At 40.0% G+C, this 26,830-nt stretch overlaps 2 gene segments (V, D, J or C); both read left to right on the forward strand.

Annotated features, from left to right (window-relative positions):
- The first annotated feature begins 656 nt into the window (after positions 1-656).
- LOC140456868 (Ig heavy chain V region-like) lies at positions 657-5,832 on the forward strand. The segment is given in 2 exon segments: positions 657-672; positions 5,465-5,832. Coding segments are annotated over 2 exon segments (384 nt in total).
- LOC140456931 (Ig heavy chain C region, membrane-bound form-like) lies at positions 5,186-26,624 on the forward strand. The segment is given in 9 exon segments: positions 5,186-5,336; positions 5,465-5,779; positions 6,134-6,224; positions 16,452-16,757; positions 19,847-20,152; positions 22,092-22,400; positions 22,854-23,183; positions 26,007-26,134; positions 26,274-26,624. Coding segments are annotated over 7 exon segments (1,407 nt in total).
- The last annotated feature ends 206 nt before the right edge of the window (positions 26,625-26,830 follow it).

The raw sequence follows: 26,830 nt of genomic DNA on the forward strand, positions 1-26,830 counted from the left end.
CGGGTACATTTCGCTCCCTACCCCTATCTGCATTCCGGTGGCACATTCCCTCCGCGACTCCCTCGTCAGGTCCATGCCCCTCCACCAGCCCACTCCCCACACCTATCACCTTCCCTTGCCACCACAGGAAGTGCAAACTCTGCGCCCACACCTCCCCCTCACCTCCGAAAAGGCCCCAAATGATCCAGAGAAATTTATCTATACTTCCACAAATGTCATCTGCTGTGTCTGTTCCACCTGATGTGGTCTCCTCTACATCAGGGAGACAGGACACTAACTTGCTGATCATTTCAGAGAACATCTCTGGGACACCCATGCCAAGCAACCCCACGGCCCAGTGGCTGAACACTTTAACTCCCTCTCCCACTCCACCAAGAACAGATCAGTCATATTCTGTTCATTTCCAATGAATAAATACAAAATAACCGAGCCTGAATTTGGGATGATATTAACAGGATTCCTTTCGAACTAAGCATGAACAGATTATTTTGACGTAACAGGTGGAGAGATTCACTTCCTGAAAAAGCAGCTCAAGTGATATAAGCTGGCACCAAACCGAGTTTGGTCAATACTGAGGCAAGAATACAGCATACAGTCTTGAGTGAAGTAAATAAAGAAACTATCTTAACACCGGAACAAGATAGAGTTTATTAAATATGAACGAAGACGCAAGTATTTTAGGATATAATAGAAAAGCGATCTATAGTATATTGAAATGCAAACAGAGATGTGAATTTGTGTCTCTACATCTATCCTAGCTAAATTAATCATTTCAGAAATGCCTTTGTTAAATTTCATGAATCATTCGTTGGTCCATTCACGAACCTTGTTAGGTCCTTGTTAAATTCTGAACCATCACCTTCCAGGTTCACAGTGTTTGCGAATTTCATGTTACAGCAAATTGTGAAGTTGTGCACTGTATGCCAATGTCTTAGTTAAAAATATAAGCAATCACAGCTCCAAACATTTACAAAATATCACTATGGATCTTCCTTGAATCCAAAAAAAATTGTCCCTTTGATCAATGATTTCTAAAATTTACTCACATATCTGTTATGAAGGACGTTTTCAAATAACTTGAAGTGCAAATGGTTCACATCAGTCGGAATACAGTAACATTTCATGTGTTACCCCAGACAAAAAGAAATCAAGTAATATTTCACGAGTTGCTCTAAGCAAGTCTATGATGGACTGTTTTATCAAACAAAATCATTCCCAATGTTGTGAGGGCTTGTCTATCTTCTGTACAATGGTCTGAATTTTTTGTCTGACTGCAGATGACACTGGCTGATCTGGGTATAAGTACAGTTTGTGCCTTTCACATTTTTAATGTATATTGCTGACTTTAGTTGAATAAAGTGATGTTGTCCCAGGCATCGTCTGGCACCATTAATTTGACCATTAATTTCTACATCACGAGCCAGACTATCAGGTGGAGTGTATTGATCTCATTGAAACGAATGCTTGGAATATTTCTGGTATGAAGAGCCTCTGAACGAGACAAAGTAGGAAAGATGAATTTAGAGTAGTAGAAAATTTTTCACGACAGAGAGATCACTTCGCCCATCACACCTGTATCACGTGAAGACAGAGGCTTCCAGCCAACACCCAATTTATAGCATGTTGTCCATAACCCTGCAGGTGATAGCACTGTAAACATTCGGGAACATTGTGTAGGGTCTAATCCATTATAAACATAGATATGATCTCCAATGCTGTAAATCCTGGCTTATGGGGAAAAAGTAGGGGCAGAACTGTATCAATATTCAAACAGTTGGTACAGCCCTGAGGAGCTAATAGGCCCATTTCTAAACGTTGTTTCTCAGAACATTTTGACAATTCTTGACTTAATATCATTGTAAACTGACATGAAAAAAATGCAGACATGATCCCCAGAAATGCTGACAGCAACATACCTTTACTCAGCCAAGATCAGCAACATGAATTAAGAAAGTTTAAAAAAAAACTTTCTTTTAACTGATTATCGACAACACGGATTTCACAAAGTGCAAAGTCCAGAGGGGAATGGTGGACGGTTGGGTGTGGGCGATGTTCATTGTTCCCTGATGTCTGGTTGCATTTGTGAGCAACAGATGAACCTGCGAACCAGATTCAGGATGGTATGGCAGCTATTTCAGCAGATATTGTGTACACGGCATTCTCCCATAAATCAGCAATGATACAAACATTTATTTTTGATGGTGTTTGAAGCCAAAGAAAATTGAAAAATATGGTGGGACAAGTTCCTTTCATTTCTTTGAATTAGTATCAAGGGACACTGTCTGTGGACCTGGGGTGGCCGGAGGATCTTAAATAGCAGAATGTGAGGGAACAGAACCACCGTTGGAAATCCAGATAGACTGGAACCTTTATCACTGGAGGGTGAGAGTGCGGGGGGGCGACCTCATATAAGTTTATCAAGCCATGAGTGGAAAGGTGAATGGCTCTAATTGACATGATTCTTACTGGAAATGTACGAAGCTTTCGTTTCAAAAATATCACATATCAATAAACTCCACCTGATAATCTGGCTAGTGATGTGGAAATTAATGGTCTAATTAATGGTGCCAGACGATGCCTGGGACAACACCTCTTTATTCAACTAAAGTCAGCAATATACATCAACAATGTGAAAGGCACAAACTATACTTATACCCAGATCAGTCAGTTCCATCTGCAGTCAGACACAACTTAAAATTCAGACCATTGCACAGAAGACAGACGAGCGCTCACAACAGTGGAAATGATTTTGTTTGATAAAAGAATCCATCGTAGACTTCGTCAGAGCAAATCATGTTAACAAAGTAGTTCTTTTTTTGTGTGTGGGGTAGTGCACGAAATGTTACTTTAATCCGATTGATGTGAACCATTTGCATTTAAGAAGTTATTTGAAAACATCTATCACAGCAGATACACGAGTAAATTTTACAAATCATTGATCAAAGGGGACAATCTTTTTTGGACTCGAGGAAGATCCATAGTGATATTTTGTAAATGTTTGGAGTTGGGATTGTTTTCAATTTTTGACTAAGACATTGGCGAATTTTCCCTATGGTGGGGGATTTCAACAATAGGGAACATGTTTTTACAATGAGAGGAGAAAAATAAAAAAAACATATCAGAGACAACTTTTTACACAGAGAATGGTTTTTGTGTGGGATGATCTTACAACCTTTAGAAGACATTTGGATAAGTAAATGAATATCAAATGTTTGGAAGTATATGGGCCAAGTACACACAGGTGGGATTAGTTTAGTTTGGGATTATGACTGGCATGGACTGGTTGGACCGAAGGGTCTGTAACCATGCTGTATCACCACATGACCCTCTGACTATTTATCAATTTTTCTCAATATCAAACAGTGCTGTAGTGATCCTCGAATGAACTGTTGATGTTAAGGTTGTGTCTGAGACGCTGCGAACATTTCCTTCAATGAGAGGAGTGACTAGTTCTCCAAGTTACATAACTGAAAAATAAACTTTCCTCCAGCATTGTTGCTGAGTCGATTTGTTTCTGAGGAGGCGGTGGTTATGGTTTGCAGTTTGCTTTCCACCAACTGGTCAACAGTGAGACAAAATATCTTTGATCCACTGCAGAAACTCCACCTGCTTCCAGTAAATGAAACTGGGAACTCAAGGACCTTTTCTGCAGTCAGTTTAATTGCTGCCAACTATTGTATCTGGCCTATTAAAGGGAAAATGAATCAACTAAAGTAAAATCCTAACAGACAAACGATATTTTCCCATTTACTCACAATGGATACATTTCACTTGGCATTTCTTCTTTAAAAAGGAAAGTCACTAAATACAGCATTCACTGTGTGACTGTCAGAAAACAGGACATTGAATGCAATGACGTTCTGGTTAGTTCAGCCTGTTTATTGAGTATCTTTAAAGCTCCTGAATATGAAGTTAATGGATCCAAAATCCCACATTGCAGTAACATTTGTTATCATCTCAAAGTAAATTAACAAACTTGAATTGGTTCAAACTCACATCACTTGTTACACCATTCTCGGATTCATACATCTCATTCAAACTGAGTGGGCCCTTTGTACATGATTAACACTGGTGTCGTGTAACAGCAAATTTTTACTGATTTTTATGAGTTATCTGCCCCTGTCAGAGCTATCAGTGAGCAGAGACATGTACTGTTTATAACCTACATCCGTGGTAATGATTATTGTAATACTCTCTAATTTAACCAAACATTCCTGATGTACCCAGACTGTTAGATATGGATGTATGGACTGTGCTGTTCTAGTTCATTAGATGCTCTTTCAAAAGTTTACCTAGGTGTTCTGTATCCCTGCCAACTCACTTTTTATTTCTCAGGCACACAGCTTTCCTTTACTATGCATTTTAGGGTCGGAGCAATTTGAAAAAAAAGGTGCAGGGAGAGACATTCTGCAATGTAAGGAGCTGCTTCTAATCTCCGAGTCCAAACTGTTTAGTGACACACACTCACATTCTGAACATAATCACTTTAGACATGCTCCATATTAGGTTGCCAAAACTGAATTTAGAAACGCAGATTAGAAATGGTATGTTATTTTGTAAAGTGAGAGAGACTTTGAGTGACAGCAAAAATAAAGTCACTAATTTTGTTGGTTAATAATATTATTGAAGTTCTTTTTAGCTTTATCTGCTTGTGGTGGAATGTAGGATTAAAGGGAGTTAACTTCTAATTGAATATTCTAAATATAATCACTTTGGACAAGCTCTATGTTCAGTTGTCTAAATTGAATTTTGAAATGTTTAGTATGAATTACATGTTATTTTGTATTGGGACAGAGACTGTCAGTGTCCTGGGAAGACAAGCTCAATTGTTTTACTAGCTGGTAATATGTTTGAACTTTGATTTTAGTTTTATCTGCTTGTGAATGAATGTAGAAATAAAGGGAGCTAACATCCGAATGAATTTGTTTTTTTTAAACAAAATACTTGCAACTATCATGTGAAACAGACCTGAAGCTACTCAATTTTACTTCCACCATTTAAATAAAAACACTCCCAAAGAAGCTATTCAGCAAAATAAATATCCCAAGGTGTGTATATGTCCATGTTTCAGCGTAACCTCGTAAATACATGATCCCATGTGTTCGGGCTGTACAAGCTGAGACCAGGATCCAGTCTCAGCCTCCAGCATGAAACCAACAGGCGGAAGCTGTAAGCCTGCCCTTTCCGATGGCCATATAAATCCTGGGCACTAGACCGTAATTCAACACTCCTGGGTCGGCTCTGTTTAGAAAGATCTTGACAGAACCGCTTCCCACAAGTTATCAGAATGATTGTGTCGACAATTTTTCTCAGTTTATTCCTTACTTTCTTATCATGTGAGTGTTTTTTGTTCAAGTCTGTCTTTGTCACTGTCTCAATGTTAGTCTACCGCAGGAATGCAAAAGACTCAGCCATGATTTCATCTGTATTAATGCTCATGGTTTATTTGTTTTCTTTTTTAAAGGTGTCCAGTCGGAGGTTGTTTTGACTCAGCCAGAGGCAGAGACTGGCCGTCCCGGAGGCAGCCTGAAACTGACCTGTAAAACCAGCGGCTTCGATCTTAGCAGCTACTACATGAGCTGGTTCCGACAGGTTCCCGGACAGGGTCTGGAGTGGCTGCTGTACTACTATAATTCATCCGACAGTAACTATGCACCAGCGATTAAGAATCGATTTACTGCGTCCAAAGACAATTCAAACAACATTTTCGCGTTGGACATGGGGAACCTGAAGATCAAAGACACCGCCATCTATTACTGTGCAAGATACTACAACTGGGGTGACACTGCAATTATGATCAATACAAAAACCTATTCAGCCTCCACTGTTTGAAACTAGTCAGTGATTACTTCTACAAACTGCCTTAACTTGCAGTGCAGTATTAGTTCTGTGCGGTTTAATGCCAGTATCATTATTTAATTTGTAAAAGTGTTGGGTAATTATCAATACACCGTTGGGAATTTTGAGAATCAGCTCATGTGTTCCTCTGTGAAGGATAAAACAGTATTAAAGTTTATCAAGAATGATCAGAATTCACTAGCGCAATTATGTGATGATGATTTATCGTGACTTTATTTTGCCTGTGGTTCTGAAAATTTAAAATGATGGTAGACTTTTGATTTGTTTTATGCAGAGCTAGTTATTGTGTGACCCAGTCCAGAGAATGTAACACTGTAACTATCTTGATTACTGGGGCCAAGGGACCATGGTGACAGTGACTTCAGGTAAGAACTTTGAACTTTCTTAGTGACTTTTTAAAAACTTTCTATTCATGTGACTAATTTCTGAATTAAATGAAACTCAGATTCTGTGCTGAGTTTGGTTTAGTTCGGATTGATTTTTGTTCAGACTGATTATAGACTTCAGTTAAGGCTCAGCAAATAGTTAAAATGGTGATGATAGAGTCAGTTGCTCAGTGTATCTCTTTTTTGTTTGATCAGATGGGCATTCTGTGTGGCTGGGTTACTTGAAACACCTAATGTCTCTTAATCTGTCAGCTATAAATAATGTTTAATGTTAGTGACACCCTGACTGTGTGTTTTATTATCAACAACAAACGCTAAGAATTCAAAGATGTTCAAGATATTACCAAACATGATTAAAATATGCAAAAATATCATTATTCATTTCTTGAATATATGTTCTTATCATGATTATATTTTCTCATTTATTTTGTTATGTTTGTTGGTGACAAGCAGGTCAGAAACTCACACAATTTTCTTGCAGTGCTATATTGCATGAGATTGAGTTTGTTTTACTCGATTCTGTTGAATTGAGTTGATTGGAGTTTGGCTTTGCTTTAGTTGATTCAGTTTGAACTGTGTTAATTGGATTCTGAATTTTGATTTTACTCGGTTTTGTTGAATTGTGTTGATTGGCTTTTGAAATTGTTTTATTTGATTCTGTTGAATTGAATTGGTTGGATTCTGGTTATCTTTCATTTAAATCTGATGTTTTGAGTTGATTGGATTCTGATTTTATTTTCCTTGATTCTGTTGAATTGAATTAATTGAATTCTTATTCAGTTTGTGAAATTGATCAGCGTTTTCATGCTTTCTGTAATTGGTGTTTTCTTTCTGGTGAGGAGAATGACTCTCTGAATTACTGTTGATTACCAATATTTGTGAAGTAATTTTGTTTTTCATTAATCATTTCTGCATTTGTTAAACTTATATGACACATTTTCTCTGCTTGATTGAAAACATTACATCCATTTGTAACTGAAAACTAACTTAAGGAAGAAAGAAGTGTGAGAAATGAAAACAACGAGTTTTTAATGTATTGACTTTTTAAAAAAAAAACTCAGTTCTAATTGTAAACTAGCTGAATTTTGTTTTGAGTAGCCTCATTCAAAATAAATTTTGGGACTAAAATCTGAAACTGCAGAATTGATCAGATTATGTAATTGAAACTAACTTAAAATTATAATGTGGTAATATTTGTCCATTCAGTAATTTTGTTTTGACCATGAAGTGATTAATCAATATATGCCTTCAACCGCTCAACTGTGTGCTGCACAGGATTGTCATGATCAAGAAGGGTGTGCAGGTTGGAAATAAATTGAACTGTTGCCAGAAACATTACAGCTTTAAGTGTTAAGTCCCCTCACAAACAAGGTTGTTGTTATGACTTGTTATTTCCATCCAATTTAATCATTAGTTTGCTGGATTCTGAGCAGCTTTGTTCGATTTCAATTTGTTTTTTTTGTGAGGTTACATCATGTTCTTGGTTCTGTTGAAAATGTTTGCAGAGCCAGTTCTGCTGCAAACACACCATGTTGTGATCTGGTGATCGTTCATCTGTTGAGGAAGGACTGTGCTTGGGTGACATTAAATGTGTTATATTTGGGAAACCGTTTCTGGTTTCGACATTGTTTTGCAATGTTAACACGGTTGGTGACAGTGAACCGCTCCAGGTCCCTCATTCAATGCAATCAGCATGCGAGTTGAAATTTCATAAAGCCTATTATTAAGTGAAAGGCAAATCGCAAAGGTTTTAGAAATGAAGGGAAAACAGATACCTTCGGGCGCCATTTTTACTTAAATGTAATAATTAAGGATTAATCTAATCCATGCCTTCCAATCCAAATTCAGAACTCCACTGTCTAGTTCAATCACAAGGTCTGTCTTTAAAGAGTTTACAAGTCATAGAGAAATATAAATAGCATTTCAAAAGTCTAATGTTCTCATAGTTCTTGCTCTTGAGCAAAAATGCCATGACTGTGTTATAATTGATCAAGAAACACCTTTCAATTCCGCTGTACACTACATACATATTTTTCTGACTAGAAAAGATAATTGACAAAGACCATTTGGAAATTCTGCACAATTCTATGAAGAACAGATCAGTTTCACTGCTTTGATCAGTTTCATACGTAACTTGAGTTAATTCATTGTTATGTCCCTGATTAAACTGGATTTGCAGGATAAAAATAAACCATTAACTGAATTATTTAATCTGCACAGTGCTTTATGTGTTCCCAATCTGTGCATTTTAATTAAATAGTTACATTGTACAAAAAAATCAACTGAAGAGTCATTCTTTCGGAAACATCTGCTGTCGTGAATTATGTGACCAAGGACAAATTTTGAATTAATTAAAATAATTCACTCATCAATTCGCAGGGCAGCATGGTGGCTCAGTGGTTGGCACTGCTACCTCACAGCGCCAGGATTCCAAATTCGATTCCACCCTCTGGTGGCTGCCTCTGTAGAGTTTGCACATTCTCCCTGTGTCTGCGTGGGTTTCCTTCGGGCGCTCTGGTTTCCTACCACAGTCCAAAAGATGCGCAGGTCAGGTGATTTGTGCAATTTAGCACAGCCATAGTGTTCAGGAATGTCTAGGTTAGAGTGCATTAGTCAGGGGTAAATATAAATTATGGGGAATGGGTCTGGTTGGGCTACTTACTGTTCAGAGGGTCAGTGTAGAATTGTTGGGCCAAATGGCCTGTTTCCATACTGTTGGAACTCTACTCTCAAAACCATGGGAGTACTTGCTGCAAACGCAGAGAATTCATTTTACATCGATGTGTTCAAACGTATGCAGAGTTCACAAATTTGCAGAAGACATGAACTAGAGGATAACGGAGCACATTGTTTATTCAGACACTGAAAATAGAGTAATATTTATTAAAATTAATATACTTGACCGATTTATTGCAATGTAGCGATCCGAAGGAATCTGCTCACATTTGTTAAGTGTGACAATCGTTTAGATTAGATTTCCTGCAGTATGTATCGGGCCATTTGGCCCAACAATCCACACCGACCGTCTGAAGAGTAACCCACCCAGACCCATTCCCCTACCCTATATTTACCCCTGACTAACGCACCTAACACTATGGACAATATAGCATGACCAGTTCACTTGACATGCACATCTTTGGATTGTGGGAGGAAATCCACACAGACACAGGGGAGATTGTGTAATCTCCACATAGGCAGTCACCCAAGGCTGGAACCGAGCCTGGGTACCTGGATCTGTGAGGCAGCAGTGCCCACATTTACTTAGACATCTGTTAAAGCGGGCAACTCCAGACAGAAGCATGTTTTCAATTCATACCTTTTTAAACATTTTCGTTCATTAAAAGCAGTAAACAAGAAAATGACCTTGCCCTGATTCCTTCAACAGAAATGCTTTCCACACTGGAATGCAGTATTGACTTTATGCAGTGCATGCAAAATCTCCCCAGTTCAAGGAACGTTTTAAGAATATGTAAAAATAATTTAGAGAATAATCCATTGCCTCCAGATCTGTGCTTTAATTGGCGATATTTCCCACCTCAATCATTTTATTAAATACAATGACTTATTAAGTTTATTAACTCAGTGGTTATTTATGTTCAAGGTGAACACATTCTCGTTCACATTAATCCACTGGTTAGTTCCTCTGATGAATGTTCAAGTACAGTAAATATATTTGACGTGAGGTGCTGAGAAATGTATCCTCTAGGATTAAGTCTGTTGTACAGTTTGTTTCAGTGCTATCTCTGACTAACTTGTCAACGGTCCTGACCATTTGTAAATTGTCCAGTTCGGATCCCTGAATCTCAGACAGTTCAATTTCATCTCGCGCTTCAAAACCATTTTTATCGGCCAGAAATACAATATTCGATTAGGTGCCTCAGAATTGAGAGCCCTGACCATGTTGTTCCAATCAGAACGAACGTTTCAGGAACAAAAGGCAGATAGCAAGAGTTTTGAAATTGGTTGTTGGCAACAAGAGATATTTGATTGAGTGAGGCAGATGGAAATATGCTGTATATTTTCTTTGTGCCTCAGTTATGCAGGACATGTTTCATGGCACAATGTAGAATCAGAATTTTTTTGCATCTTATTATTTGAAAACCTATTATCAGCTTTTAATGTCACTGGCAACGGTCATATTACACTTTAAAACATTTTAATCTTTTTCAGACTAAGTAGACCATCTGGTGCAGCAACATTCACAGGGGAAAGAGGAAGGGAATTGATGGCAATACAATTCCTAGTTTTATTCCTCTGTAGTTCCCATAGAATTTGAACAATTCGGAGCTGCTATCAAAGTATTCTTGGATAAATGTTGAAATGTTACTTTCATTGTACAAACATTCTGGAAAAATTCCTGAATGTTGGAAGGTGTTAATAACGAACATGGTTTATGTACTGTCAAAACAGGTGGGCTGTGTTCTCTGTGATAGTGTCGAGCTCATTGTGTTCAGGTCTGTTGTGATGTTGTGGTAGTGTCCCTGATTCTGTGCCAGGTGGCCTGTGTTCACTTACAACCTGTAAGAGAGGTATGTAACACCATCTCTTATCAGGTTACTTCAGCGCAAGAAAGAAGATTGAGATGTTTGGATGTTTGTTGGAATTCCACTCACAGAGGCCAGTGAAATCTATTCAATCGCTGTCCTGACTTGTGTCTCTTAGATATTAAACAGAATTTTGGCAGTTAGCAGCTTTTTCCAGATCAATATTTGTTCACAAGCGTTTGGGCATCGCTAGATGGTGTTAATGGAGTAAGTGCTCAAAGAAATCCCAGCTTTTGACTTGCTGTTCTCACAATATAATTTATAACTAATCCAGATTGAATCATTTTCGAAGCATATTTGATTAGATTATGCTTAGGCTGTTTTACTTTATATTTAAACCAGTGCTGTAGCTGAATTTGATTGTCCAGTCCGGTGGGAGTTCTGCTGAATCCAACACTTGCAGCAGATGGAGATAGCTTTTCAGTTGGTCTTCAATTGCTATCTCCGACCATCCAGTACCTCTGCTAAGAATCCTTTCTCCAGCAGGAGTCAAGCCAACGTCATCACTGTTTATCTCAACAGGTGTGAGCTCTTGTGTCAAAAACATGAAAACAATTTGGTGAAGAGGGGGGTCTCTGGATGCGAAAGGTTAACCTTGCCTTCTCTCCACAGGAGCTGCTAGACCTGCTGAGTTTCTTCAGAAATTTCTGTCTTTTCTTTTGGTTTTCTAGCATTTAAAGTTTGTTGTTTCATTGAAAAAAGTTCTGTTCGATTAAACACGTTCTTCAGAGAAAAGATGCATTTGAACAAATTGCAAATGTTCAGAGATATTAAATATCAGAGAATCATTGAATTTGAGCGCCCTGATCTCGAGCTGGAGTTTCACAAGAAACTATTATGAAGTAACAACCCACTCCAGAGTGCAGTGGCTGCTGTAATTGGGTGGAAGTTATTTTGATCACTCAAATAGAGAATGTCAATGATCTCGTTCCAAATAATCAACAGAATTTTTTTAAAAGCATGTGTGAAACAATTAATTTGTTGAAATATTTTAATAAAAAGTGTTCACCGCCAGTGCTAGCTTAATGAATGACACAATGATAGGAACGTAGGAGCAAGAGGAGGGCACTCAGCCCCTCGAGCTGTTCCATCACTTACTTAGATCATGGAGCATCTGTGAGCTAAATCCGCAGGTCTCCCTTTGGCTAAAACTCTTTAACACCTTTGATTAACAAGCAAAAACTATCCCAGATTTACTGATTCAGTAAACAAAGGGAGACACCATTTCTGAAAGACATTCCTGTGAGTACTGTGAAACAATGGGGCTGGAATTAATTGCTCATGAAAGTAAACTTTAAATCTCTGACTATTTCCAATTGAAACATCCCAATCATCATATTTCATTAATTTAACACTATACTTCCCTGGAATAAAGAAATATAATGTGTGATTGCCTTGCTAAAAATGAGGGATGCTTGATTCCTATTATATGATTAAGAAATAGCTCTGTTCCTTTAGTGAAAACACAGTCAAATCACACAAACGGAAACCATGTCATCTTGTGTAGACACACAAGTGCCTCAAATAATTTACAATTTTTCCAGTGGTTGTTTGAATCTCTAGACCGGTGAGGAAGTGTCAGACTTTTTATATTGCCTTGAGAAACCAGTTGTCATCAGTCTATTTGAATTGCTGAAGTTGGTGTGGTATTAGCACATTCACAGCGCTGGTAGGAAGTGAGTCCCATGTCTATGATTGAGGAAGAGGAAACGGGCAGGGAAATAGTTGAGAGTCAAGTTGAAGTCAGATTTGGAGGAAAGCTTTCAGGAGAAGCATTTACATACATGTGCGCCCTTATCCTCAAGGGTCACAATTTTGGAACATGCTGCCGAAGGGACATGACAACATGCAAAATGGAAGCTGAAGAAGGCACCTTGGCCCCTCTAGAAGGCTATTCATGGGATCATCATTAATCTTGCTGCTCACCAATCTTCCCAACACTCGATAACATTGAACCTGATTGTTTACTATTCAGCAAAAGAATGGTGAACCTTTGGAATTCTCCACCACAGAAATTGATTGAGGACAAAACATTAAATGATTTCAATAAGGAGATAGATTCCTTCAATCCTTAAAAAAATGCTACACATATGTGGGAGAAAGGAAAACAGGCTACAATATTGGTTGAAAGCCATGAAAAATTTGAATGGGACATGGTTTGTAAGTTTGCATGTAATGCCAACATTGGTGGTATAATTGGCAGTGAAAGTTATCTAAACGTACAATGAGATCTTGATCAGCTGGGCCAATGGACTGAGGAGTGGCAGAAGGAGTTTAATTTAAATGAATACGACGTGTTGCATTTTGAGAAGATAAATCAGGTCACAACTTACAGAGTTAATGGTAGGGCATTGGATAGTGATGTTTAAACACAGGGCCTTGAGGTTCCAGACTCATAGAGTCTTACAGAGTTAATGGTAGGGCACTGGATAGTGATGTTGAACACTGAGGAACCTGAGGGTTCAGACTCATAGATTCTTGAAAGCGTTGTCTCAAGTACCTAGTGTGTTGAAGGTGTTTTGCACATGTACCTTCATTGGTCAGAGCACTGAGTGCAGGAGGTAGGCTTCATGTTGTAACTGTCCAAAACATTGGAATGAACTGCCAGAGGAAGTGGTAAATGCAGAGATAGGTCCAACATTTAGAAGACATTTGAACAGCTACAGGAACAGGATAGGTCTGGATGGATATGGGCCAAAGGCAGGCAAGTGGAATTAGTTTAATTTGGGAACTCTGGTCAGCATGGATGAGCTGGACCAAAGGAACTGTTTCTGTGCTGTACGACTTTATGACTCTCTGACTTTATGTTGGAGTAGGCTCAAAGTTGGAAGGTGGTGAGCAAGTGAGGGGCTAGATTGGGCATGTGGGAGAATTTGGGCTGGTAGGCTGTGAGGTATTGGCTGGCTGCTGGGTAAGCTTGCATGCACTCTGTCTGGCAAGGTGGCATCAAGGTAAGTGGTAATGGTCACAGGATAATTTGTTCGAATTGTGCTTGGTAGGTGAGGGGTAGTTTGAACTGAAATGCAGGAGGTCTGTCTTTGCCAGACAGGTTTATGGAGAGGTGGGCAGGATGCCAGGCTTGTTAGTGTAGCGGTGGGCATAGTGCCAGGATGTTTCAGGGTGGAAGGTCACTGTAATGAAGTGACAGGTGGACGTGTTGTCAAAATGCAAAGCTCCGAGTCTGGCAAAATAGTAGGTTGTAAAGCACAGATGCGAAAGTAGCGAGGATGCAATGTGCACAGGTTGACTTGGGTAAGATGTAAGGTCAGTGATCAAGGGCTGAGGTCATGTCTTGGGTAGTGGGCTTTTGTCAGAGGTTGTGAAAATGATGGTGCCAGGTCCAGTCAGGGCCAGATTCACCATGGGCCAGGTGCAGGGCGGCAGGAGTGTAAATGAGTGAAAGGAATTGAGATCATATGTCCATCTGGAATATAGAATATAGAACATTACAGTGCAGTACAGGCCCTTCAGCCCTCAATGTTGCGCTGACCTGTGGAACCAATCTGAAGCCTATCTGTCCTACACTATTCCATTTTCAACCATATATTTATCCAATGACCTTTAAATGCCCTTAAAGTTGGCGAGTGTACTATTGTTGCAGGCAGTGCGCTCCATGCCCCAACTCCTCTCTGAGTCAAGAAACAACCTCTGACATCTATCATCTATGTCCTCTCCTGCGAGCCATCACTATTCAAGGAAAAAGACTTTCACTGTCCACCCTCTGTTTATCTTTTATGTCTCAATTAAGTCACCTCTCAACCTTCTTCTCTCAAACAAAAACAGTCTCAAGACCCTCATCCTTTCCTCATTAAACCTTCCTGTCATACCAAACAACATCCTGGTAAACCTCCTCTGATCTCTTCCAAAGCTTCCACATTCTCTCTATAATGTGGTGACCAGAACAGTGCACAATACTCCCAAGTGCGGCCACACCAGAGTTTTGTACCGCTGCAGCCTAACCTCGTGGTTCTGAAACTCAGTCCCTCTATTGATGAAAGCCAACAGAAAGTATGCCTTCTAAATAATTCTTAACAAACTGGCTGGCAACTTTTAGGGATCTATGTACATGGGCACCGAGATCTCTCTTCTCAGCTATACTACCAATATGGATTGCCTTGGATGTGTTTTGTGTGATAGGGGTTGTGTGTTCCGGGCATGAATGGGTTGGGTTTGTCAATGTGAGTGGAAATTTAGGTCTAGACAGAGTAAGTGCAGTGGTTCGTCTGAAAGATGAGGTTTGGTGGTGAACTGCGTGTCAATTTGATAGTTATTAAAGTTAAACATTACCAGTTCATTTCTCAAATCATATTTACGTAAATACTCAGCTGTAACACTCCAAAGCCTCTGAACCTTAATGGTCCTCCATTTTTCAGAGGCCTCCAGAATTCAGATAATTGTAAATTAGATGTTTCAACTTCCAGACAATTGGCATGAGTTCAGCCGTGACAGCCCTCCTCCCAGTCCCAGTGCTCAGCTCCTGCCTGTGCTGCTGCTGCAGTGACCTTCCTCCCAGAGAGAACATTCTGCCTTGCATTGATAAGTGAGGAAGGCTCACTAGACCTGATTTCCAAGTATGGGGACAGCAAACACGAGGGGACACAACTTTAAAGTGAGTGGAGATAGGGAAAAGACAGATGTCAGAGGTAGTTTCTTTTGTCATTGAGTAGTAAGGGAATGGAATGCTTTTGCCTGCAACGGTAGTAGATTCGCCAAGATTAAGTCATCATTGGACAGTCTTGGATGCTGCCTGAACTGCTGTGCTCTTCCAGCACCACTAATCCAGAATCGGATTTCCATCATCTGTAGTCATTGTTTTTACCTAGGCATACAGACGTACATGGAATGGTGTAGGTGGGATGGGCTTCAGATTAGTATGACAGGGTGGTACAATATCGAGGGCCGAAGGGCCTGTATTGCACTGTTCTATGTTCTATGATTCACTCTGATTTCTCTCCGGGGGTACTGCCAGCGGTTGGGTATTTCCAGCAGCACAGTACCTAGTGGGACAGCACGCTGGTTCCGTGGTTAGCGCTGCTGCCTCACAGTGCTAGGGACTCCGGTTCCATTCCAGCCTCGGGTGACTGTCTGTGTGGAGTTGGCACTTTCTCCCCATGTCTGTGTGCATTTCCTCCCACAGTCCAAAGATGTGCAAGCTGGGGGAATTGAAAATGTTGTGTTCAGTGATTGGGAGGTTGGGTGCATTATTCAGGGTTAACTGTAGCATAATAGGGGAGGGGAATAGGTCTGGATGGGTTACTTTTCAGAGGGTGGGTGTGGACCTGTTGGGCCAAATGGCCTGTTTGCACACAGTGTAGAATTTTGATGAATCTGCATTTCCTTGGTTTGTATTTTGTGAAACTTCTTTGCTCTTCACAGCAATCAAGTGAAAGTGTCAGTTGGTGAGATCTTCAAAGTTACTGGGGTGGGATCAGGATGTTCTTCTTCCTAAATTATACGGCAATGGTCAAGGTCCAGGCCATGTTTCTAAAGAAGGAACCAATGATCATGATCAGCAACTGGTAGGAAACAAAAATAAACTCCAGTTATGCTGTAGACTCAGTGGGAGCATACTGGCAAACGTTTACAGCTGAGGATACATTTGAGTAACTGATAAGGTCAAATGAACAGAAACTAACTTGCTCAATTGGTCATTCTATTGTAGAGACACAGTCTCCCCCCACGCTTTATGGCCTGGTCTCCTCCTGTCAGGAGCACGACACCGGTTCTGCGACCTTTGGTTGTTTGGCGATGTACTATTCCCCTGACGTCACCAAGGTAACCTGGAAGAAAGATGGGGAGTTAATCACGACTGGATTTAAGACTTACCCATCAGTGAGAAACAAGAAGGGAACCTACACCCTGAGCAGCCAGTTAACCCTGCCCGATTCAGCGGCAGATTGCCCCAGCAAAATCTACTGTGAGGTTCAACACAGCGGGTCACACAAGAGCAAAGAAATGCCATGTCCAGGTATGTGTTGTGGGAACTGAGATAAACAGAGCATCTGGGATTAATATGAAGAAGGCATTATTTATAACCGTTTTCACAGAATCACCTTATACAGCACAGGAACAAGGCCCTTTGATCCATTCAGTTCATGGCTATCAATAACAGCCACCTAACTATTCCAGTCTCATGTGCCAGCACCTGATCCATTGCCTTGTGTGATTTGCCCTTGCAAGGATGCATCGCAATACTTCATACCTACTATGAGGGGCTCAGTCTCTACATGACTTAGAGGTGCTGAGCTCCAGGCAAACACCACCCTCTGTTTGATTTTGTTTTCCCCTGAGATCCACTTGGAAGCTCCTGGCCTTACCTTCTCTCTCCATCAAGGGGAAAGGTTTCATCCAGTTTACCCTGTCTATGCCTAAAATAAATCTAGACATTATGATAATCTTCTCCCTAATTCTCCTCTGCTCCAAGGAAAACCCCTGTCTATCTAAACTAGTTTCATAACTAAAACCCTCCAACCCAGGCAAGATCCTGGCAAATCTCATCAATACTGCCTTCAGTGTAATCACATTCCTTCGATAACATGCATACAACGCTTCAGTATGGCCTAACCAGTGTTCTATTAAGTTCCAGTATCATCTCCCTACTCTTCATTGTCAATGTCTCGGCTCAGAAAAGCAAATATCCTCTCACCTTCTTAGCCTCTTTATCCAGACGACACAGTACTATAGGGGATCGGTGGGTACATGCACCAAAGATCCTCAGGTCTTTCCAGGGTTTCAACATTCAAAACGTCATACCTCACAGATTCTTCTGCCGAATTACATCACCTTACATTTATGCAGAATAATTTCCATTTGCAACTTCACTTCACATACAACCAACCCTTTTATATCCTCCTGCAATCGAAAGCCATTATGCTCATGACTTACCAGCATGACAGTTTTCATTTCATCTGTGAATTCACTGGTTAATACTCCTAAATTTGAGTCTTAATCATTAGTATGTAAGAGAGATAACAAGGAAATCAAACCAATCCCTACAGAGCACCAGGAGACATAGATTTCCAGTCACGCAGACACCCGATGACTATTATCCCCTGCTCCCACCACTCAGCCAGTTCTCGATCCAATCTGTCAAATTAACTCCGATCCCATTGGCTCTGATTATTTCTATCATCTGGACATCGAGTTATCTCTCTGAAAACTACGATCAAATTCTTACACATGACTTCCTCTCAATAAAACCGTGATGAAAATTGTTGATTTATCTTCCAAATGAAGACTAACTTCACTTCTCAATAGTTTCCCTACCACTGAGATGAGCTTGACAGATCTGTGTTTTCATTATTTATACCTTCCTTCGTCCTGCATGACAGTGCAACTTTGGCTGATCTACACTCACTTGGCACAAGTGCTGTGGCCAGACAGGAATTCTAAATTATTGTCAGCGACCCAACTATTTCATTCTTTGCATCACTCAACAGCTCGGTATACTTTTCATCTGCCCTGGAAATATAACCACTTTTCATTCAGCAAGACAACACAGAACATCACGTCATGTGTCCTAATTTCTGAAAACTACATCACAACACCCCTCCATGTTTTCTGTCCCCACATTGTCCCTCTTACTAGTGAACACTGACAGAACACGTTCGTTTTGACCACAATCTAATCCTTCGGTTCCACTCCAATAATACACTTAATGAGCATTACTGTTTCCCGAATAATTATTTTATTTTGAATGAGCGTGTAACTTTTAAAAATATTTTCCTTTATTTTGACTGCTATTATTTTCTCATGGTCTCTTTTGCTCTTCTAATTCCTCTGTCTTTCAAACTCCCCCTTGCACATTCTGTACTCCATACTAATTCCTATTGTTTTGAGATTTCAGTTTAGACCGGAAGCCTCCCTTGTTTCTCTTTATCTCACCCTCCATGCCCTTTGGTGTCCAGAGCCCACTGCATTCTTGGTCCCACTCAGTGGCTTCCTGGGAAATGTCCTCCCTGTGATTTTCTTATCTCTCTCTTAAATGTGTCACACTGCTCTGACTCAGATTTACCAATAAGTGTCAGCTTCCAGTCCACTCTGGTCAAGTCATTACCTGATCTTACTAAAATTGTCCTTCCCTTTTTCAAAACTTTGGGCCAATTTCTATTCCTTTGCAGTACAATCTGAAATCCAACTGATTTACGATCACTGTCTGCAAAGTGCTCCACCATTGAGGTTTTACCCACTGGGTCGACTTCATTCCCTAAAGTTAAGTCCAGGTTCACCCCTCTCTTGCAAGGTCTGGATTAAAATTCTCAGTATTAAACACATACTTTGTTAAAATATTCTCCTGGGGGCATTTTCAGAATTCTGCTCCCTCTAAATTTTTGACAAAATGAATATCCAAGCCTATGCTGAGGAAGTTAAAAACCTCTTTTCTCATTCCCCTATTTAATTTACATTTCTCTGAAATTTGCCCATGTATGTTCACTTTCTCTTTTGGACCTATAGTAAGGTCTATCATGCTCTCCCAGTAGTTATGTTTGCTGTATTTTGGTTTTGAAGTACTGTCCATTTGCCTTTGTTCGAGGAGGTATCCATGGTTTCATTTCTCTTTAAAGCCTAAAATACTCTTGTCAGAATTGCGACAGAAGCAACATTCTGCACTGTACACCCCAGCCCTCATCCTTTTCCATCTTTCCCTGTCTCGCCTGAAGGCACTAAATCCTGGAATGTTGAATAGCCACTCCTGCCTGGCTCTCAATATGTCTCTGTGATAGCAACCGCATCATTTCCTCATTTATGCCAGTAATTTGTCTGCCTTGTTCATCAGACTCTGTCATTAAAACGAATACCATCCAACATTGCTATCTCCCTTTTGATGTTACCGGCCTATAGTTTCTATGCCTCCTTGACTCCCTTGCTGTGTCCTATAATTTTAGCTTTTCACATTGTCCTGCTGATCTTTCTGTGTGGATCCCAGCTTCTGCAGCACTCTGCACAATTATGATTCTTGTATCCATTAACCACAAGAAACCTTGATATATGAGAACTGATTGTATTTGTTCTGAAATTCATCAGATAATTTATGCGATGTGTTTCCTAATGATCTAGGTATTCTCCCACCAACTCTTCTCCTAACCGTGAGCTCCAGTGAAGAAATCGCAAGCAGCAAGTTTGCAACCGTCGTCTGTTCAATCATCGATTTCCATCCGAAGTCAACCTCCGTGAGTTGGTTGAAAAATGGCCGACCCTTGGATTCTGGCTTCTTCACGTCTCCTGTGTGTGAGGCAAACGGGAACTTCTCGGTGATGAGTCGGCTGATGGTCCCTTATGGTGAATGGTTCAACAGCGCAGTCTATACCTGCCAGGTCAATCATGGAGAGAACATTCAAAGTAAAAACATCACCGCACTCCAAGGTAAGAGACACACACTGAGAGAGCTACAAATACTTCTAAACTCTGATGTGAATCAAACACGCTCATTTATCAGGCGTAGTAAACAGTACGGTACAGCTTCTCGTTTCCCAACATGCAACATATCGCATTTCACTTTGAGTGTGACATTAGCATCGCTCATGACTCAACATTTTGGCAAGTCAGAAAAGCATGTTTCCTCTCTGTTGAAGATAGATATATAGACAGTGAGCTTTGTTAAATAGTTTATTGCCTGACCATGCTGGGAGAGGCGTTCAGAGGGCCCCTTCAAGGATAGGTTTGGGGGTGGAGGGGGGATATTGGAGAGATATCTGATTGAAACATAGAAAATACTGAGAGACTGAGGTCGAGTGAACGTGGAATAGATGTTTTGACTGGTCGGCCAGACTAGGACCCCAAGGGCACAGTCTCAGGGTCAAAGGGGCACCGTTTAGAACTGAGATGTGGGGAGAAATGTCTTCAGCCAGAGGGTGATGAGGCTGTGGAACTTGTTGCTGCAGAGGGCTGTGGAGGCCAGGCCATTGTGTGTATTCAAGCCAGAGATAGATCGGCTCTTGTTTAGAGATGACAGTAGAATGGCTGTAGCCCGAAACGTCGATGTTCCTGCTCGTCGGATGCTGCCTGACCTGCTGTGCTTTTCCAGCATCATTCTGATCTAAACTCTGGATTGGCCGTACAGCCTTATTCTGATCCTCTATCTTATGATGTTGTGGTCTCAAAATGACGTGGTTAAAATATGCAGTGACCCTTACTTGAAAATAAATTAAAATGCGTTCAGTGCATCATCCCCTGCTCAGGAATGACCTGTTGGCCTTGGACATTTTACGACATCGATTTTTATCTGGTACTGAGCTCTTTAACTTCATTTATGGGATCAGACTCCAGACCAAGTGGGTATCACATCAACTGGGATAAACGTGATCTCAATGAGCTTCTTTAAGATGGTCTCTGTAATTAGTGGATGAGGCAGGAGAATAAATTCTGGTAAGAACGGTCCAATAGGGATGAATGAACTAGGAACTCGAGACAGGCTGATTTAGCCTGGTTTGGGGTAGCGATGTTTACACAGTGAGTAGTGGATGTCTATAAAATTAGTGCACATTTCCATCGCGTTTGTAGATTGATTTAAGACGCTTTTGTTTGTTTTTTGCTCCCCTGCTCTATGAAGAAATTAAAAAACGCACCTTAGTAAATAAAGTGAAAGTACAGACCAGTTACGAACAAACTGAATGGAGGGAAAGACTTAAGGAGATGGGTGTCCTTCTCGATATCCAATGCTGTACTCAATGTCTTGTTTTCTGATCTACTCCAAACACAGCTCACGAGGAACAATGACATAAATTAGAGAATGACATCACACCAATAACGCAAAGTATTTTTGATCACGTTAAATATAATGAACAGAATTTCCATGGCTGTTCACCGCTCCTGTAACACTTTAGAACTCTGCAAAGAGAATAATTATTATTTATTATAATTTGTCTAAAATGTAGGATGTGATTTGGCAGTCAGAATGACCAGCAGCATTTGCAACAAAGGGTTATGAACATGGAAATGAACTCATTATATTGAGATTACTCTTGTCACAAGTATCAATAGATGGTGTTAAGTGAGAGACAGACTCTGAAAGAAAGGTAATTCCATGGGTTACATGATGGTATCTTCGATTATTTTATTTTTTTTCAGGTTTCACTTGTTACAAAGCCAGTGTTCTTTAGGAGTAATTACACAGGGTATGTTATACGTAATCACAAATGCTTTCACAAATCAAAATACATCAACAACATGAAGCATCGTTTCAGCAATAGTTGGAGTTGCCATTTTGAAGGTGGTGTCTTCACCCTGTGAAGAAGTAATCTGAAGATTGGCTGTTTTTATCATAAAGGGGCATTTTTCATTGACTTTGATTTTTCTTTCATAGAAGATACCGAGTGCCACCCTAACACCGTTAAAATCCTCCCACCGCCAGTGGAACAAGTCTTACTGGAGGCGACGGTGACGTTAACCTGCGTTGTGTCCAATTTTCCTTCTGGAGTCAACGTGACCTGGAAACAAGAAAAGAAGCCTCTGAAAACAGAGATTGCTGACCAGCCTGGACAGAATCCCGACAGCGTGATCAGCAAATTAGACATTTCTACTGAAGCCTGGCTGAGTGGCGTTACTTTTGAATGTGTGGTGTACCATCAGAATCTACCGACTCCGCGGAGAGACTCCATCCACAAGGAGAAAGGTGAGCGGTGAGATTAAAACACAAAGGATCCCATGTGTAATCCAGATGCAGTTACATCAATGTCAGGGTTTGATTGGTATGAACAAACACCATTGGGAGTATTAATGGTGCATCTGAAGGCAGGATAGCTGGGTAGCTGATTAAGATAAAGATGGACCAAAGGATATTGTATTCTGATTCAGTCAGATAAAGTGGGAAGAAGCCTGGGTTGTGACGTCACCATCAGCAATGACAGTTGGACAGAATGTCCTTGTTGTGGGCTGGAAACATGGAGGCAACTTTCACATTAAACTCGACTTTTTTTACTGAACAGAATGTGTACCATTCTGCTCCTTTAGTAAACGGAAGTGAATAAATCCCAAATTAAACATGGCATAGTTTAATATTTAGTGAAATTGTGATATTGGTTCAGGATTTTTTGGTTGATTTATATTTTTCTCACATATTCTGCAGTGATTAATCCGCTGGAGCCATCAGTGTCGGTCCTCCTGCCACCAACAGAAGAAATCTCCGCTCAGAGGTTTCTCTCCCTCACCTGTTTAGTGAGAGGTTTCTCCCCCCGAGAGATCTTCGTCAAGTGGACAAACAATGACAAGCCGGTGAATCCCAGTAACTACAAGAACACTGAGGTGATGGCGGAGAGTGACAACATCTCCTTCTTCATGTACAGCCTGTTATCCATTACAGCGGAGGAGTGGGCCAGCGGTGCTTCTTACTCCTGTGTGGTGGGACATGAAGCGATTCCACTGAAGATAATCAACAGAACAGTCGATAAATCCAGCGGTAAACCAAGTTTTGTAAACATTTCGCTTGCACTGATGGACACTGTTAATTCATGTCAATAAAAATTTCAAAGTTGAATTTAATAATTCAACAGAAGTAATAGAAGTGTTTTTTTCCCTCCAGTTGTGAGTTAAATACTGAATTAATTGTTTCCCACCCTGACTTCCATTCCATCTGTGTAGTTAAAGTGGATTATCAACAGGTCTAGGACGAGTGTCTTGTGCAGTTAATGTTCTCTGCTCAGATACACCCTGGGTCAGAGACAGAGTAAAGCTCACTCATTGCAGGATTCCGCCAAATACCTTATCCATCCTAAATCCCTCTGTGACAAAATCTGACAATGTCCATTTTATGTCAAGGGTAGAGCACGAGTTATGAACTTGGTGTTCTTGATTCCCCCGACTGGACACTCTTACAAAATTCATGTCAGTTTTAAACTGCCACATTGCACCAATTGGAAATGTAAATTTAAGACACTTTAAAATTAAATTTGATTGGAACATACCAATCGTAAATAGTGCAGAAGAGTTTGAATGTAACCTTTGTTTCTGGGGAATTGCCAGGGATCTTGCACCAGTGCATGAGTTGACAGAACGTATCTTCACTTTCACACCAAAGAGAATCAACAGATAAGTTGTCGTGAAGCAGAGGGGAGGGGAACGATGAATGGTCTGTCCTCTTGCTCCCTGTGAAGAGTTTTCATGGAAGATGTCCTCTGTAATGTAACCCAGTTACTAACAGGAACAGTCAGCTTCTTGCTTACTGTCCAAAGATTTAACATTTCCATGCAAAATAATACCTTTGAAGCATGTTGGACATGCTTGGCTCTGTTAACAAATGATGAACATTGATTCCCATAATCCAAAACTGGTGTTTGCATCGTCCCGGTTTGTATTCCATAGGTTTGTCTCAGTTTTCTGGAGCACATGGGGTCAATTCTGGTATTCGAATACCTGATATCATTTTGTTTCACATACAGAACACAAGTGGACATTTTCTAATAAACATATTCAGAAATGTTATCTCTGGGGCAGTGGGGATTTGAACTCAAGACTTTTCTCTCAGAGACAGAAATTCTATCACTGCAACAGAAGTGTTGCTCATAAAACATTTATCTCTCCATGACGATGGGAAATGTTTCCTACAACACCAAGGTCAGATCTAATTATGGGCAATCCATTAAAATTCGAACAATAAATTAGAGCAATAAAAATTGCAGTCTGGTATAAGAACAGATACAGAGAGATGATCACAAATACACTCGTAATGACACATATACGAGCTCTCACCTAAAGACACATATTTATGTGCACACTCAAATGTGCATATAGATAAGATGTCACACATGCATACTCACACAGAGCCACAGATGCAAGTGGCACTTGAACACTCTCTAAGCTCATACAAAAACTCACATACACTGAATGAAAATCATTTGCACAAATGAACAGGGGTACTCACACATAACCATGAGAAACAAAGACACACGGTAACACACAAATACATTTACATTCATACAGCACAATGCGTACAGACATACACGCATGAACACAGATTCAAATTCTGAAAAATGTCCTCCCACTTGTCAACTCACACAGGCACGTAAGTGCACAGAGATAAATATTAATATCATAATTTTCCCATTTTCAGAATCACAAACATACAATGACAGAGGCAGCTTAATTAGTTATTTTTAAACCACATTGATCAGCATGGATACAATATCACACGTACACACAAATTCAGAGTCTCACATGCAGACACACAAGTGCATAGATCAACAAATAGAGGGGTGTTTATTAAATAAGGATAATGGGCACAAGCATCAGCAAGCATCCACAAACAATAACACAAACAAGCTTCTCAGGAGATGGTTTGGGAAAGATTGTCACACAGCAAACATCATCATATAAATATAAACATCCATCAAAATATATCATTGCATGCTAACATTTATTAAGCATAAACATGAAAATAACCTAATGTAGGTAGGATCTGAAACAGACGCATAAGCACACATTTTAGATAGCACTAATGAAAAGTGAACACTCACAAAGAAATTACAAGATAAGCATAGGGGCAGCAACGAGGTGGCATATTAGCGTGATGATGCTTACACAATGTGAAAAGACCAAAATTTAGGTACACAAACACATGAGCACACCAGCAGTAAAGGAACAGGAATTTGTTTATTCACGCACAAACTCCAACATGGGCAAGAGTGAAGAAAGAGACTCTCATAACCACATACACAAACATTAAAGGAAAACCAAACACACCAAGCAGTAGATCAAATAAATTAAGGGACACATGTACAAACACTTATTCCTAAATGTACAGATCCGACAAACAAAAATATGAAGCAATGTCCTGACTGTGATGTCACTTATATTCATGATTTGCCAAGTAATTGGTCACCAATACATAAAGATGAGAACCACATTTGAACTTTTATTCAGTGATGGCCACAATTTTCAACTAAAGTGCTATCACAGCCTATATTTTAAATATAATGATTCAATTAAAATAATCATTAGTTATCAGCATTCCTCAAATAATAATATCCTTAAATAATAGATTAAAAGAAAAATAATTTAAAGCGTTCTGACATGGACAATGAAGAAAGTACATGTGCAGTTAGTATTTGTAATTTCTTGCTGAGAGTCAATGATGCACTAACAGATACAGATAAGAGTCACACTTGAGAAATACCTGACTGCTTTATGAAGATGTAATGGCCTCTAATTACATGACTTGGATGCAGATAGATCGATCTGGATCAATAAACAATCTAAATGCGTTCTCTCGGCTTTATATTCATAGATTCAATAGATCGCACTTGGATTGAAGACTATGATGATGATAACAGCAACATCTGGACAACTGCTTCCACGTTCATCACCTTGTTCTTCCTGAGTATTTTCTACAGCGCTGCCGTCACTCTGGTGAAGGTGAGAATAATCACATCTTTCTCACGCCAAGCTGCCCAATATGTTTTGTAAAATCTCTAAGTGTGCCATTGAATAAACATTAAGTCTGAAAGTCCCTGATCATAAATATCTGCGTCATTGCTTTTTGCCTCTTTTCCAGGTTAAGTGAATGAATTGTGGACCCCCTTGATTTTCGTGATCTGCTTATCAAGGTCTCTGAATTCCCAATCTACAATCTGTCCTGTTGCTGACTCTAACAGTGAGATTACTTCAGTTTATCAGCGTGTTACTGAGACAATTATTGATGGATTTTCCTTTTTACTTTGATATCTTTGAGATGGTTGTGGATGGAAGAATTTGTAGCTTCCCAGTTGTTTGAAGCCCCATTTGTTTTGCTTTTATTAGTTCCTTACTCAGAATGGTTACCTACCCTTTCTGATGAGCCTTTGTACTCCCTTTCTTGTGACTGTTACTGATGTAACCCTTTCTGATGGGCCTTTGTACTCCCTTTCTTGTGACTTTTACTGATGTAACCCTTTCTGATGGGCCTTTGTACTCCCTTTCTTGTGACTGTTACTGATGTAACCCTTTCTGATGAGCCTTAGTACTCCCTTTCTTGTGACTGTTACTGATGTAACCCTTTCTGATTAGCCTTAGTACTCCCTTTCTTGTGACTGTTACTGATGTAACCCTTTCTGAAGAGCCTTTGTATTCCCT

This window comes from Chiloscyllium punctatum, chromosome 31 (genome assembly GCF_047496795.1).
Source record: "Chiloscyllium punctatum isolate Juve2018m chromosome 31, sChiPun1.3, whole genome shotgun sequence".
Classification (NCBI taxonomy): domain Eukaryota; kingdom Metazoa; phylum Chordata; class Chondrichthyes; order Orectolobiformes; family Hemiscylliidae; genus Chiloscyllium; species Chiloscyllium punctatum.